Source organism: Temnothorax curvispinosus, unplaced genomic scaffold, assembly GCF_003070985.1.
Source record: "Temnothorax curvispinosus isolate PA1 unplaced genomic scaffold, ASM307098v1 QBEX01010285.1, whole genome shotgun sequence".
NCBI classification, from domain to species: domain Eukaryota; kingdom Metazoa; phylum Arthropoda; class Insecta; order Hymenoptera; family Formicidae; genus Temnothorax; species Temnothorax curvispinosus.
The window spans coordinates 236,415-252,014 of record NW_020220065.1 but is presented as its reverse complement, the minus strand read 5'-3'; the positions used below and the strand labels follow the sequence as shown (position 1 = coordinate 252,014).

At 39.4% G+C, this 15,600-nt stretch overlaps 5 protein-coding genes across 7 annotated transcripts; 2 read left to right on the top strand and 3 right to left on the bottom strand.

The window, feature by feature from the left end:
- Positions 1 to 2,549: 2,549 nt before the first annotated feature.
- On the bottom strand, positions 2,550 to 5,247 carry LOC112459988. Its single transcript, XM_025024391.1, has 2 exons — positions 5,169 to 5,247; positions 2,550 to 5,102 (listed from the first exon to the last, which is right to left on the bottom strand). Exons 1-2 carry the CDS (start codon positions 5,186 to 5,188, stop codon positions 2,567 to 2,569), a joined length of 2,556 nt encoding a protein of 851 aa, XP_024880159.1. The 5' UTR covers positions 5,189 to 5,247; the 3' UTR covers positions 2,550 to 2,566.
- A 1,500-nt stretch (positions 5,248 to 6,747) lies between these two features.
- LOC112459998 lies at positions 6,748 to 7,479 on the bottom strand. The gene is made up of 2 exons (XM_025024401.1): positions 7,290 to 7,479; positions 6,748 to 7,217 (listed from the first exon to the last, which is right to left on the bottom strand). Exons 1-2 carry the CDS (start codon positions 7,448 to 7,450, stop codon positions 7,010 to 7,012), a joined length of 369 nt encoding a protein of 122 aa, XP_024880169.1. The 5' UTR covers positions 7,451 to 7,479; the 3' UTR covers positions 6,748 to 7,009.
- A 1,796-nt stretch (positions 7,480 to 9,275) lies between these two features.
- LOC112459996 lies at positions 9,276 to 9,629 on the top strand. The gene has a single exon (XM_025024399.1). The coding sequence runs from the start codon at positions 9,276 to 9,278 to the stop codon at positions 9,627 to 9,629; it is 354 nt and encodes a 117-aa protein (XP_024880167.1).
- Positions 9,630 to 12,106: 2,477 nt separating this feature from the next.
- LOC112459986 (beclin-1-like protein) lies at positions 12,107 to 14,383 on the top strand. 3 transcript variants are annotated; one of them, XM_025024387.1, is made up of 5 exons: positions 12,107 to 12,351; positions 12,799 to 12,959; positions 13,038 to 13,450; positions 13,571 to 14,059; positions 14,166 to 14,383. In XM_025024387.1, exons 1-5 carry the CDS (start codon positions 12,240 to 12,242, stop codon positions 14,284 to 14,286), a joined length of 1,296 nt encoding a protein of 431 aa, XP_024880155.1. In that variant the 5' UTR covers positions 12,107 to 12,239; the 3' UTR covers positions 14,287 to 14,383. The 3 variants fall into 3 exon arrangements, with proteins under 3 accessions (XP_024880155.1, XP_024880156.1, XP_024880157.1); XM_025024388.1 differs by having other exon boundaries at positions 12,269 to 12,355; XM_025024389.1 differs by lacking the exon at positions 12,107 to 12,351 and adding an exon at positions 12,429 to 12,513.
- On the bottom strand, positions 14,302 to 15,600 carry LOC112459987 (uridine diphosphate glucose pyrophosphatase-like). The gene is made up of 3 exons (XM_025024390.1): positions 15,048 to 15,600; positions 14,769 to 14,842; positions 14,302 to 14,626 (listed from the first exon to the last, which is right to left on the bottom strand). Exons 1-3 carry the CDS (start codon positions 15,482 to 15,484, stop codon positions 14,460 to 14,462), a joined length of 678 nt encoding a protein of 225 aa, XP_024880158.1. The 5' UTR covers positions 15,485 to 15,600; the 3' UTR covers positions 14,302 to 14,459.

Below are 15,600 nucleotides of genomic sequence, written 5' to 3'. Positions count from 1 at the left end.
TGCAGCTTAATTTTTAAATGACAATAAAGTTCCATTCTACAATAGTCGTAAGAGTAGATATAAGACATAAGCATCAATAAGCTATATATATTGACAATATTGAGACTAATAAGATTTTTACAATCCAAGAATAATCGACTGTAGTTAATCAACTTTTTACTGCTTACGTCTTACCGTACACTCTTACGGCTATTGCAAAACGGGCTTAAGATTTTCCGAAATGTATTTTTTATCTTACTTAAAAATATGTACCTTTTATCTCATTTTTCGATACACGTAGTGTATTCCACCACGTGGTAGAAGAACATACATACGACAAACACGCGTGCACGAGCACCAAAGAAAAAAAATACAGAATTTAAATTGCTTACCTTCGTTACACTAATGCTTACGCTTCTAAATGACTAAAAATTTTTTTCAAAAAGTTTTTTTTAAATTTATTTAATGTATCTTTTATCTCATTGTTTGATACAGGTTATAGCGATCTAACAATAAGTTGCACAAAAGATCACACAGAGAATAAAGAATAAATTACCGGACTCGGAACTGAATCGAATTATTAATCAGAAAAACTAATTTCTATCGATTTTTATACCACTTACTGTTTATCAGCAAGGCAGATTTGATTGTTTCCGTATAAAATGAAGAAATCATGAAAAAGAAGAAATGTTAGAACATGCGGTTAGAGCGCACACTACCTCTGTGTGGATCCACATTTATATTATGTACCAGACTGCCAACTCCTACGAAATACATGGACCTGAAAAGTGTTACATCGTCAGGAATGTCCCAAACCCAGAGATTCAGGTAAATTACTAGAAAGCAAAGGGAAAACTAGTTAGAGGGTGGGGGTATGGAAGGACAAAAGCAGATAAGTACCAAAACGGAACTTTAAAAATTAATATCTCTGGTTATAGGAGTGACCGGGGCTAGTTGTTACACTTTTTAAATACTGATTTTTAAACAAATGTTAGCAATACTTTATAATATTGTATACTACTTTATAATGCTACATCCTTTAGGTGTAAGAAAAAAAATTTAGACTTGTATATATTTATACACAAAAAAGTTATTTAATTCTAAGCAAAACCACACAAATGTGACAACTTACCCCATACCTAGGGTTGGTTGTCACATGACTCTGGATTGATTGTCATGCATCTTTCATGTAGAGGAAACATACGACAAATTGTTTCTGTTTTAATATTTTATTAAGGTTATAGTCCCAGTTTTTGGTAAAATTAACTTATGTGCAATATGTTGCAGTATGAATTAAACGAAAAATTAATAATTTTCATAAACTTTGTAATATAACTATCATAAACTTAAGTAAATGAAAGAATAATAATTCTCATAAACTTTGTAATACTTTCATAAACTTTTTTTGGAAATCGGTTACAAAATTTTTCCAATTTTTTAGGAAATAAATTGAGTGAATTTCAAAGAATTGTATACGACGGAATTGAACTTTAGTCGATAAAAAAAATGATATTTTTCAATTTATAGCATTTTTGTGGATTGGTGTGTATGTATGTTTGTTAACTATTCATTCGTTAGTGGGCCAAATTTTAAAGTGGTATATATGAAATAGGGGTAGAATTTTCTGGGGAGTGCCACTATGTGTATAGTTTTTTGTTACCGATTTTCTGGAAACTAATTTTTTTAATTTTTCTAATTTTGGGGGAAATAATTGACTAAATCTTAAAGAATTATATATGAAACAGGGGTAGAATTTTCCGAGAAATGCTTTTACATTAATCTACCGATTTATCGATTTAGTTAAAACTGGTTCAAAAATTTTATTAATTTTTTGAGGATGGGTTTAATTGCCACGATGTTTATTATTTTTCGACAACAATTTATTTTTTTATGTAGGATAAGTTGCTGGTTTCACATATATTATGTCAACAGTTACTTCAATTCGTGGCTGTCGTGAGCGATTATATGTCAATTTGAAAATCAGTCAACAGGAGTTATAAATATATACAAGAACGAAATGGACAGAATGGATGAAATGGAAGAAGTTAGAAATAGTAATTAAAAACATTACTTATTTATTAGATTCGTAAATACATTTTTTTATTTAACTTATGATTAGTATTATAATTACAAAATTTTAGTGTTAGAAAGCGGATTTGATGAATTATTAATAAATGCAGTATTAGAATTTGAAAGAATGCAAGAGGAAAATAAAGGGCGTAACTGTGATGTCGTGGAAGTTCATAAAAATAGTAAAAGGATGATGAAGAAGAAAATTGTAATGTGGTTGTGGAGGCTAATAATAAATTAAAGCGTAGAAAGAATGAAAATCATGACGAGAATAAAAAGAAGAATAAGATAAATAAATTGTAAAAAAAACAAAATGTAAAGAAAATTGTAAAATTAAATGTCTATTATTAATAATTTTTATTTTATAATAATTGTACAATTATTTAATATAGTTATATTGAATAAAAAATATATTGTGCAATTTTAAATATTATAATTTAATTAATAATAAATAAATAAATATAATAAAATTTGAATAAAAATGAATATAAAGGATTTTTTGCAATTGCTTGATAACTTATTGCCTGATAAAAAAATTTTTTTCGTTGTCGTCGTACGGGTTGAGAGCGAGTTTCAACTCGGACACGGTGTGTACCTCGTGTGCAGTCGAACGAATATACGACTGACGCCTAAACTGCCCTATTGCGTCGTTCAGACAACACACGTAATCGTCGAACGTTATCGTTCTCGCGACCACGTTTCTCCTGATGCCCTTTATTTTCTTCGTGTCGCTCTTTTCCTCGACCCTCAAGGCGTACATTTTCGACCTCAGTCCAACGAATTCTGTCATCACCGCGCCGTCGTTCTCGTCCTTCATCAAACCGTGTATCTTCTTGTTGACGCGCGGCATGCGATACTTGTTGTCCTTGGGATAGCCGCTTGTGTCGAATCTTGCGATGTCGCGTTTCATATCCTCGTACGCGTCGTCGCACTCGAGAAAATATATGAGACTGTCGGTGTCCGTGTACATTATCTTACACCTTTCGCGATGCAGCGGCACCATGTAATCGTAATGAAAATCGTAGACGCGCGTCTTGGATATCTCGAGAATGCACATACCGACGTAGATGGGTTTGTTCAACCTCACCTCGAGCCTGCGCAACTCGACGGCGATCAGATTCTCCGCGAAGACGGTTCGACTGTAAAAATTCGGTTTCGCGATCATCGCCTCCGCGCCGTATCTCCCATCCCAACGCGTCACGAGACGCACGTCTACGTGATCTCGTACGTTTTCCATGGTCTTGCCGAATACCGCATTGTTCATTAATTTGTACATTTCTTTCTCGAAATCGTTGCTGGCGCGAGCTCTGAATCCCGTATTAAGCTCTATGTATCCCCGAAGCCACGGAGATTGCGCGAATCGAAGCGCGCGGTGAATCTTCGTGACGCACAATCCGTATCGCACGCATTGCTGTAGATTACGGTAATGCAGCACGTAGCGCGATTTATCGCGCAGAGTGGCGAGGAGTTTATCGCACCGTTTTCCGGGAGGCTTATCGCGCGTCGGGCAGAACGGAAGGTCAGCGTGAGCGTCGTGGAGTTCATGCGGGTACGCAAGGTCGACCTCCAAGATGTAACCGATAGCGGAGTCCAACTTCACGGACATTACGTCGAGACTCTCCGCGTCGTCGACCCATTGAAAGTCCGCGTACGGCAACGGTTTGTACATCGCCCAACCGTACAGATTGTTCACGTCGAAGTACATGAGATACGTCGACGGTTGCGAAGAGTCGTGCGATCGCATGTATTTGTTGTTGGCTCGCGCGTACCTGTTGGAGCATTGACTCAGACCGCCGCGGATACCGCGCTCCACGAACATTACCATGTCAATATCGGTGAGCAATTCGAATCGCACCTCCGTGTACTTCAGCATCGCATCCCACGTGTATCCTGGTAGGGTGTAGTAATGCGCGGGATCCAGTCCGTAAGTGTCGATACAGGTGTCGCGAAAATTTTCGAAGATATCCGCTAGAAGAAGCACGTCCGTTTTGAGATACAGATCGCTGTACTCGCCGAGATTTCTCACGCGAAAACAACGCCAGACGTTCCGCGCGTGCTCGTAATCGCTCTCGCTCGCGGTCTCGCCGGTCAACGAACTGTAAAAGTCCTCGCGCGGCGGTAATTCCGTCACCAGCAACTTATCGAAGCCGTCGACGTACTCGTACGGAAATACACCTTTACGCGTGAGCAGGTCGAAATCGCTTTCTCTCAGTTCTGAAAATTCCGAACGCATGATTTTCAGCTTGTCCTTATCGAGATACGACGCCAATTTCTCGAGACTGGTGCCGAGAAATTTTAACGAATCCACGAATCGCAATTTCGCGCAGTTTCCCCAGTTAACGCCTTCCCTTACATACTTCGTGAACGATATGTACAACTCTTTGGTGAGCGGTAATAAATCGATTCTACCCTCAAAGCTGTTGGCGATATCTTTGATAATAAAGTGGGCATCGTAACCGGACAGATTGTGAAAGAACACAGGAATAACGTACGAGTCTCTATAATTTAGGTTGCAACGCGGATGCGCGGGACCTCTGTAACGTCCGGTCAAGTGGCAGTGATCGCGCACGCGTTGACCGTCCTCCGATTTGAACGGTCTCTCGCATATGTAGCAGCTCGTCGCGCTCCAAAAATTTCGTGTCTCGTCCAACGTGAGCTCCGCCATGGTCACGTTCGTCATGAGTATCTCCTTCGCGCGATGCGCGATAACGTTGAGCTCGTTGACGAACCACGACACGCAGTCCTCGCCGCGACGAAATCTGTACCCGGGTCCAATCTCGTCGTACGGGCTGCACAGGTAGTATCCCACGCTAAACGCTCTGTGATGCTGATATGTGTATCTCTTGACGTTATCGTTGTCTATCTTTTCTTTCTCCAACACGCATTCCAGATCGGCGTAGACCACGAAGGGAAGTCGCTCTTTCCTACTGTGATCGCGAAAAAACAACCATTTGTCGTCGTCGTTCGGAAGAACGATGGCGCAGTCGTTCATCTTTCCGCAGTCGACGCTGTGAGCGGACAATTTCTCTCTCGAATGAAAGTAGTGTAAGCATCTAAAAATAAAATATATACGATTTTTTTTCATTCCACATACATCGCACTCTTTTTTTTATACCTACCGATCGCATATGTACTTCATGTTCTTGCTCCTGTTTAACTGAGACCCCAACAATCGCGACAGATTCTTTATACACGCGAAATGACCGCCGTTCGAGTTGTTTCACGAATCTGACAGATACAACAGATTGACATGACTGTCCTTCTTATCGTTGGTCAGCTGTAAAGGAACGATCTCGTCGTTCCGTCCCCTCCGCCAAGTGGTGAAAACGACGGATATGTCGTTGAGTCGTTCGAACCTCGAAATTTGCCTCAGAGTCATAGGAAACTCGATCCCTTCCAAATTCAGCACCGTCGCGTAATAGGGATACGACCCGCATCGATCTACGTTCCGCAGAGCGGGATACAGAGCGGAGATTACCGCCCACGCGAAACACGCGTTGTCGTCTGAATGCACGTTGATCACCGCTTTCTTCACCTTTATCCATTGCGGTATTTCAAACCAACATCCAGCGTGCATGGGATTGCACTTGTTCACGTTCACGATCAGGTTCAATATACGCGACAATGCCCAGCCATTGTCGCGTTCCTGAAATTCATCCAGACCCGCCAGAGTGGCATCGATCACGTATCTGTCGTACCATTCTCGCAAATCGACCGTAGGAAAGAGCTGACGATTTCGCGTGGCGACGCTTTTCACGTCGGTTTTAACTCCCGCGACGAACTCGCCATTGAAAACTGTGTTGACCTTCAGGCACGCGTGTCTCTCGTGATTGACGCGCACTTGTTCGAGCACCGTGCGCCTCGCATCCTCGAGAAATAATCGAGGATCAACGTGATTCGAGTTTATAACCGCACCGGTCAGTACGCGACTTTCGAAAGCCGTCTCTATCTCCGTCCACGAAAATCCTCTGCTCGGTTCGCCGTGACCGGCGCCCACCTGCGCGAAACGTTGACGCAGAGCGTTTCTCGCTCCTTCCAATCGCGCCACTCGAACGATAAGAGAGTTCAACGTTCCGGTGTACGTCGGGCGGGTTTTTTCTCGGCATCTCTCTCGCAGAGACGCGAGACGCTCTTCGCACCGTCGTTCCCACTCGCGATACGCGTCCGACGAGTCGAGGCCCGTGGCGAATTCGATGAGATCGCGATCCTCCTCCGACATTTTTTTTTTTTTTTATTTAATCGTCACACACTTCAAACTGACAACCTAATTGCGCGAGGATTAGCGTTCTCTCGCGCTTCGCGCTTATACAGTGCCCGCGAGAACGGTACGCTCGCGTTATTTCCCCCGTTCGAAGCTCTCGCCCCCGCCCCCCGTTATCTCATTCCCGTTCGCGTTCTCTTTCCCTCGCGCGTTCTCGCTCGCGGTCTCTCTCGCGCCCCCGTCCCCCGTTCGCGTTCTCGCTCACGATCGCGTATCTTTTCTTCGCCAACGATATTTAATCGTTTAGATCTTCGCGATATTAAATTTTAATATTACATTAAGTAAACGATAAACGAAGACAGCTTAATTCTAATGGCAGGGAATGGGGTGAACGGTAAATGAAAAGAAAAAATCGTTTAAACCTTTTACCATATTATATACATATTTATTTGTCATGCGGCATGAATTTTGTGTCAACAAGAATTTATACAAATAGGTTAGATTACTATGCACTTTATTCCCCTGATGGAGTTGAAAGGTCGTTTTTAGGGACGCCAACCCTTTACAAAATCATCTTACATTTACTCACTTTCTGCCGCCTAAATATATATATATTGCTTATAGATAAGTTACAAAAATTGATATTAACTCTCGATTGCGCTCTAGAATCCTCGCAGATATTTTTTCTACGATCTTAAAAGATGCAAGTTTGCATTTCAGCCATTACTCTACAACTACTACTACATCATAGCGCCGTATTCAGTCGACGTCAACGGTCTCATCCTCGTTATCACCACTTGTAGAAGCGTCCGAATCATTTGTAGGATTAGCTCCAGGAATTTTAATTTCTGCTATTTTATCACAAATTACTTGTGCTTCCATTTCCATTTCCATTTTATGAATTTCAATTATTGTTTTATCAAATATTTCTTTTTGTAGTTCACCGATGAAATCTATACATCTGTTTCTGATAAACAAAAAAAAAACATTAATCGCGGCCGTCTGTTTGCGAGTGAAAAAAAAAAATGATTGTACTTACACATATCGGAATAAGTTCTCTTTGTCTTCCATGTTGTATTGTAATTTAATACATTTGGGCGTAATTTTACGCATGTGTTTGACCACAGCGTACACTTTCGCGGCGCTTTCCTTCATAGATGTTGCAGTAGTAGCTAGATTTTCAACGTCTTTAACTAACATGTCGCAGGCTCCCACTAACAGTTTTAAGTCCTCCATTGCAAAAAACGACTTTAACGGTAGCTCGTAAATTGAGACTCCTTATATACTTGTTAAAGAAATAATTTTTACGGTAAAAGTGTGAAAACAGATTTTATCTTCGAACGTAAGTTCCTGTTTTCCCTACATTATCACATGAAATTTTAATATATAAAGATCGTAAGTTCCTGTTTTTCCTACATTATCACATGAAATTTTAATATATATAAAGATAAAGCATCTAATTTCACATATAAGTATATATATACATAAAGAAAATCTTTCACCCGCGCCGCGATATCAATTTCCGCTTACATTTTTACAGACTTAGCATGTAAATTAATGTGTTTACAAAATAAACTTCTCATTCGCGTCGCGATATTAATTTCCGAATGACCTCTCACCTACGTTGCGATATCAAATAGCGAATCTTCAGAATTAATATCTCGTATATATTATTACTTGCGAATATGTACTTCTTAATAACGTTTTTGAAGATCTCAAATAACGTTGTTTACGAAGGGTTAATAAATAAATATATATTGAGCCTATTATAAGGCATGTAAATTAATGTGATTACATAATAAACTTCTCATTAGCGTCGCGATATCAATTTCCGAATGACCTCTCACCCGCGTCGCGATATCAAATACCGAATCTTCAGAATTAATATCTTGTATTTATATTATATGTATCATGAAATATTATTACTTGAAGATATTACGCTGCGTTTAAATATATATATATATATAATATATTGCGAATATGTACTTCTTAATAATGTTTTTGTTTAAAGTCTATGTTTCATTTGTACCGGGACGATGGTGGATATTATACAAATGCAACTTCATCATTGGCGCTAACGTCAAAGCGAAATCGTCACGTTCGCCTTGTCGACGCTCATTTTCAGCCTTTCACGAATTAACACCTTTACCGAGACCTCCCACCCGCGTCGCGATCGCTGAAAAAAAAGGAACGCATCGCTCGTTACGTCGGTCACTCGCGCTTCGATCGGGCGGTGACACTTATCGCTTCTCGAGGGTCAAGGGGTCGAGGTGGGAAACGTATCGTTATCTCTCGACGATGTCGCTCGCGCGCGTAATTACGTGCGCGATTATTATCGTCGTCGCGGTAAATTGTAAATCGAGTGAAAATGAGATTGCGATCAGTTATCTGCAAAAATATGGGTATCTGGATAACAGCGGTGCACAGCGATTTTCATCGTCCTACAACACCACGCAGGAGTTACATCGAGCCGTCTCAGTGTTTCAAGAATTCTATCGACTACCAGGCGACGGCGAATTAAACGAAAAGATGCTGAATCGAATGGGTAAACCGCGATGCGGCGTCGAGGACATTTCGGAGCGCACGTTCGCTCCGCTTTCGGACAAATGGCCGAGGAAACATCTCAAATGGAACTTTCATCTGGCCAACGATATAATCTTGAAAACGACCCGAGCCGCGTTCGATTTGTGGGCAGCGAATTTGTCATTGACGTTCGAGCGCGATTCGCTGAATCCCGATATTTTGATATCGTTTCGTGAGGGGCGTCACGCGATGCTATACTCCCGACGAAACGAACCGCGTGTTCGTCTGCGTTCAGAGGTCCTAACTGAGATGTCGCTTACGCGTTCTTTCTCACCGGAGCGGAGACCCCAATTTCGTCTCGGAGGTGCACGTAGACAAAGCGGAGACGTGGCACATACAGCTGACTAAGAATCCCCCGGGGACGTACAATTTACTTCAGACGTTGACGCACGAGATCGGTCACGCTTTAGGCTTGCCGCACACCTTCCGCGAAGAATCGGTGATGTTCGCGTTCGTGTCTGAGAAGACATTCCCCGTTCAACTTACTCTAGAGGACGTTCTTTTCATTCAACACCTGTACGGCGCTAAAGAAAACGCTAAAGTTCCAAAAGTAATAACGACGACGACACCGACGACTACCACAACAACGACAACGATAGCAACGACGACTACGAAAGACGTCGAGATGGATCTGTGCACCTTGCGAAACGTGATGGATACCGTATTGATAACGAACGGTCGATTGTACATCTCGCACGAACGATACGTGTGGTCAATCGATATAGACGGGAAAACGTACAAGAAACCCTTGCTATTGACGGACTACATGAAATTTCTTCCTAAATACAGACTCTGATTGGATATACAGCTTCATGAAACTCGATATCTTCGAAATAGAAAATATAATTATTCTTTCTTCTCAACAAAAGCGTATCTTTTTAACAATATCTTATTTGTTAATTCAAATATTACATACCAAATACCCATTATACCCAATATACCCATTTTTGAACGCCCAATTCCAACCCATAAAATGAAATTTAGCAATTGTTTTGTCTTGCCATGGAGATATTGAGATATCTGTTATATGATTCTGTAATGAAAAGTCGAAAAGTGTTAAATACTACAAACTCTTGTAAGTTTAAATGACAAATACTTAGAACAGCTAGAATTATTTACACCGTCTGTCATTTATAGTGACTAGAATATAACATAGAAAAAAGAGCATTTTTGTTACTTAAAAAATAAAAATAAATTTTTAAAATAAGGTGAAGAGAGAACATGCAAAGTTTAACGTTATTCACTTTCTTCGTTTCCGTATAAAAAATTCTTGAAAAATATCTATTTTAAAGATCTTTTAAAAATCAGATTACCCCCCTTAATACTTTTTTACATTCTCTTCCTGACGGAAGAGATTTTACCATCACTTCTCAATATAAATATAAATTTATCTTGTCATAGTTTCATTCGATTATTCCGGCGTTTTTATTTGTGATTCAATTTAGTTAGATTATTGTTTATTTTGTTTATATTATTAGGAGATTGTTTAATGTTTTAGTCTAGATTAATGTTTATATAATGTTTTAGTATGTTAACTTAAGGGGATCCTAAAGTGAAGGCTGAACTTCCTCGACGTCGGTAATGTCAACATTTCTAATTCTGTTTTCTTGTCATATATCTATATCTGTCCTTGTCTAACGAGAGGCATCTGTCTTTGTTCGATTACTGCGCCATCTCTTGCCACACGCAATATTGCTTATCCTGTCAACCTGAATGTGCTTTTGCACATATAAAAGTTATATAAAGTAATCTTTTTTTTTAGGTTTTCAATCTTAGATCTAATTGCACGATATTGTTCTTAAATGTTGTCCCTAGGTCATGCCGGTCTAATTTTGTGGATATTTATCGTGGAATTTTTGTACAAAGCAAATATTGTTGTCACGTATACCAAAAATTAACAAAAATATTAATTTTTTTTCGTTTTCGATATAAATTTGACCACCATGACCTAGATTTTGATGCGTACTTTAATTCTAGACAAGAATTTTGCATTTCTATAAAGTCAATTAAAAGATTAGTGCTAAGAAAAAAAGCCGGTATTACAGACGGCTTTAGGATCCCCTTAAACATTATTATGTTTTTTGATATATTTATCTTCTTCTTTTATATTCATAGTAATTCGTTCCGAAGAAGACTGTTACCCATGTGTATTGTTTATTTAATAAAGTGTTTTTGTTTTTATCCAATATCCTTCTGTTGTTGCTCGTAATTTGGCCGCTTGAACATGCATAGCTGAAATAAATTTAAGGTGGTCCTTTCGTGAGAACAAGTATTAGATAGGTACCTAAATTTGATATATGTTAAATATACAGTAATAAGGGGCATGTGTACGAAAAATCAAGTGAGGTTACCGACACTTTACAAGAAATAAGTCATTCTAAATGTGCGTTCGCGGAGCGTGCCATTGTCATTCTATCCTTGTTTACATCTAATGAACGAGAAAGATAGAATGATGCAAATCGCCACGTCCGAGGTTTTCAACGAATAATACATGTACTTAGCGATCAGATGAATACATTATTCATGTCTTAAAATATTCCCTGAAGTTTCCGGATTTCGTACATACCTTGAAAATAAGGGCTTGCCGAATGTTTTGCTCTGATATATGAGATTAAATAAGTAGTGGTCCAATCGCATATTGCTTTACTCGTACTGTCATGCCTGACCTAACATAAATCGAGTCCAATCGCACTACTATTGTGATATCTTTTTAATTAGTAAATAATTAAATACGATTAAATCGTGCGTGTAAAATCATATTATATTATTATAATTATTGGGATGTTGTGTAATGTTTCTCAATATATCTGTTTTCAATTACCTCATGACGGACTGTTACTTGACTAGCTGGGTCCGCGAACATTAAACTACCTTTTTAAACTACCTCGATATAGTTAACAATATAATTATTGTTATGAATTTAAATATTAAATTTAAATATTTTTATGCTAAAGTAAAGGTTTTTAATGTGACACTTTTTTAGATAGAAAACCATATTGCATATAAAAGTGACACAGAGACAGCATAGTTTTTCCATGACATGCTGAGCACAGCGTACGCTGTCGTGCTAGTACGCTTGGTGTGGTTATCGGGGTATACCATACATATATATACTATACCAGAGAGAAATACATATATATTATCATACCATACATATATATATACATATACATTATCTATAGCCCGATCGCAATAAAGAACGTTGTCTGTACCGACCACTGACCTACCGACGTGATGACGATAGTGATGCGACAGCGCCAGCTGATGGTCGCTCCGCAAGGCACCATCAGCTGACCCCCAAGCGTCGCGGGTAGCGGCAGACGCGTATTCGTAAACATTCGTAAATAACGACGCGCACGGACAGGTTGCATGAGCAGGCTCCTCTTCGATAAGCGACATACGCGATATGGTAGACTTAAAGACAAACGTCAGTTTCGCGTGCCAACGGTGTCTGCAGCCGTTGAGACTGGACTCGAGCTTCGACCACCTCGGGGAGCACACGCTGGCCGAACTCTCACGTAGGTAATTTCTATTTTGTACTGGCGACTTTGCGTTCATCACCGATCCGATTGTCCCACTCGGTACCTTCGTGCTGATAACGTTTCTATATACGCACTGGTTGCTCACACGACTAGCATACGACGCGCTAATCTGCGTTGGATTTTCTTGTTAATTTTGTAGTGAGCGCGAACTCTATTAATAAATACAACTAATGCTGTGCATCTGTGTATAAATAATGACTTTTACATAATACATACATATATATCTAAACTTTGGATGCAGTGTCATATAGAAAAAAACAATGTTAGCTATATACATTATTTACACACAGATGCGCAGCATTAGCTGCACGCTACACTTATTAATAAGATTCACTAAATATCCAACAATAAATACAAAATGTGACCATTTAATTTACTGCAGTTGGGACCCAAGCAAGTTATATAATTATTATCTTATTGTAGTTCCCATACAGCAGCAAGTCGTTGGAGAATTAGAGCCCCAAAGTGACAGTATAGAACACTTAGTTCCACCATTCAGATTGACTGAGTCAGGAAATGGTACAAATGGATTTATGTTGGTTGGCGATTCCGGTGAAACGGAAAGTTTAAGTCATCACTTAAAGGTATATATACAGAGGTATATCGGGGAATATTTTAAATGTGAAACCTGTACAGCTACAATCAGATCTGTATTTTCTTAGGTACGAGCAACGTTATTCGATATTCTCAGCAGCAGCAGTTCGGCGGATCATCCACTTTGCGATGAATGTACAGATAGCCTTTTGCTGCTGATGGATCAGCAATTACGGATGACAGAAGGAGAATGGTCAGATTATAACGAGTATCTGAAGAAATTAGAAATTGAGCAACAATATCAGGGACATGAAGATGTGGAGATGGAGAATCTTACAAAGGAATTGCAGGATGTGAAGGCCGAGGAAGAAAGAATGAAAAGGGAGCTGGAAGCATTGAGAAATGAGGAAAAGGCCATTAAGCGTATCATAGAGGATCAGGAGAAAGAAAAGGAAAGATTGCAAAGTGAGGAGGACAGGTATTGGAAAGAATATTCAAAACACAGAAGAGATCTCATGTTAGCTGACGATGAATGTCGCAGGTATATAAAGCATCTCAAAACACATAGTTAGATATTATTTTTTCTCGAGTAAAACAGTAATTGTTTATTAATATTTTTATTTCTGTTATGTTACGTAAAGTCGAGCTTTTTTTCCCACAGTCTGGATAATCAACTGGCGTACGCAGCCTTGCAGCTCGAAAGGTTGAAGAAGACGAACGTTTTTAACGCCACATTTCATATCTGGCATTCAGGACACTTTGGAACTATAAATTCATTTCGATTGGGACGATTGCCGAGCGCGCCAGTGGATTGGAGCGAGATAAACGCCGCGTGGGGACAAACGACCCTTTTGCTGGTGGCTCTTGCGCGCAAAATGAATTTGACGTTCAAGCGTTTCCGTTTAGTGCCTTTTGGCAATCACAGTTATATCGAGGCTTTGGATCAAAACAAAGAGCTCCCACTATACGGAAGTGGAGGATTTAAATTTTTATGGGACACAAAATTTGACGCAGCTATGGTGGCATTTCTGGATTGTTTGCAACAATTTAAGGAACAAGTGGAGAAAGGAGACAGTGAATTTTGTCTGCCATACAGAATGGATCGAGGCAAAATTGAAGATTCCGCGACGGGCAACTCCTATTCTATAAAGTATATTTGAGTTCACAAATATGGATATCTTTGTCATGACTTTAATCTACAAGGTGAAAAAATTTACTTAACCTAAGAAGCTTATCTGATCTATTCTCTTTTTCAGAATACAATTCAATTCAGAAGAACAGTGGACCAAGGCCTTAAAATTCCTACTAACAAATTTGAAATGGGGTCTTGCGTGGGTTAGCTCTCAATTCACGAAGGATGAACTGAATACTAATTGAATGTCAGACGCCCTGTAATTTTATGTAACTTTAATTGTGCAACTATCATTGCTTGTGTATAAATGCTCTATTTGTAAATAAATGCGGTTGAACAATAGTATTGGTCTTTACTTGCAATTAATTTGCGGTTTTTTTAATTTATTTTAAATTGTTAAACAAGCTCAATTCTCTCTTTAGTACTGTATTTTACAGTATATGGATTTATTAAGGAGGAACCAAGACACACCAAAGAGAAAGCTGGAGGGACTTTGTATTTTTTTGGATCCAATGTAATCCTTTACTTCGGGAATGCTCAATTCCACCACTTCTATGACTTCACCTTCAGACTCGTCACCACCACCTTTAATGGAAGATTCAAGTTGGATTAGAAAATTGTTTTGTATATTTGAAATACGATCTGTCGATTATATATTATGAAAATAATATTCTTTGAAACTACTTTAAGATTATTTTAAGAAAAAACATTTACTAATCATACTTACCAGGATGTTTTCGCATGTCATCTGTGACTTCTACATAGAAAAGAGTTTGCTTTGCGCTAGCAGAAGCACTGGATCTAGAAAAACACAAGAATAAACTATTTAATACCTGTATATTCTAGATATAGCTTATTTTACTCGTCAGGGCAATTGACAATGATATATCAAGAGTGATATTGTACAAGTTGTACCAGACATCTCTCGTTGCTTCTAAATTTGATTTCATCTTTTACGCAATGATAGAAGACAATGACTAAAGCATAGTAAACACTCTGGACTTACAGGTAAGTAGTAATTTCCTCAAATTCCGAAGTAGGTGCTTCGTAGCCGCACTCCTCCTTCAACTCTTCCTTCGCGATCTCCACGAGAGACTTGTCCTTGTCTACGATACCAGCGCAAAGTTCCAAGGTCAGTCCCAGTGTCGCAGGATAATGCTCGACGTCGATCGCATCTTGATCCTCCGGTAGGGTCGCGTAATACACCGCCGGCCGAAATTGCCTGACAAACACAAGCTTCCTTCGAGTCGTATTGAAGACAATTATACACACGCTGTCGTGGATCTTTATTATATCCCATTCCTTGAACCGATGGTCTTGCGTGAAGTTCAAGCGGGCGCTTTTCAACCACGGCGAGTCCTGCGGGACCTTTCCCACGCGGACATCATGCAGATCGAGCATCCTCTTACGCACGACCTGGTTTCTGTAATCCTGTGCATTCATCTCTCCTGTCAAGTGTCAAACGGCTCGAAGTGTCACGAAGCAACGAGTAGACCTTCCTTTAGGCCTTAACTCCCGTCGATAATGGTAGATAATGGTGAACTTTGGACTCATCCATA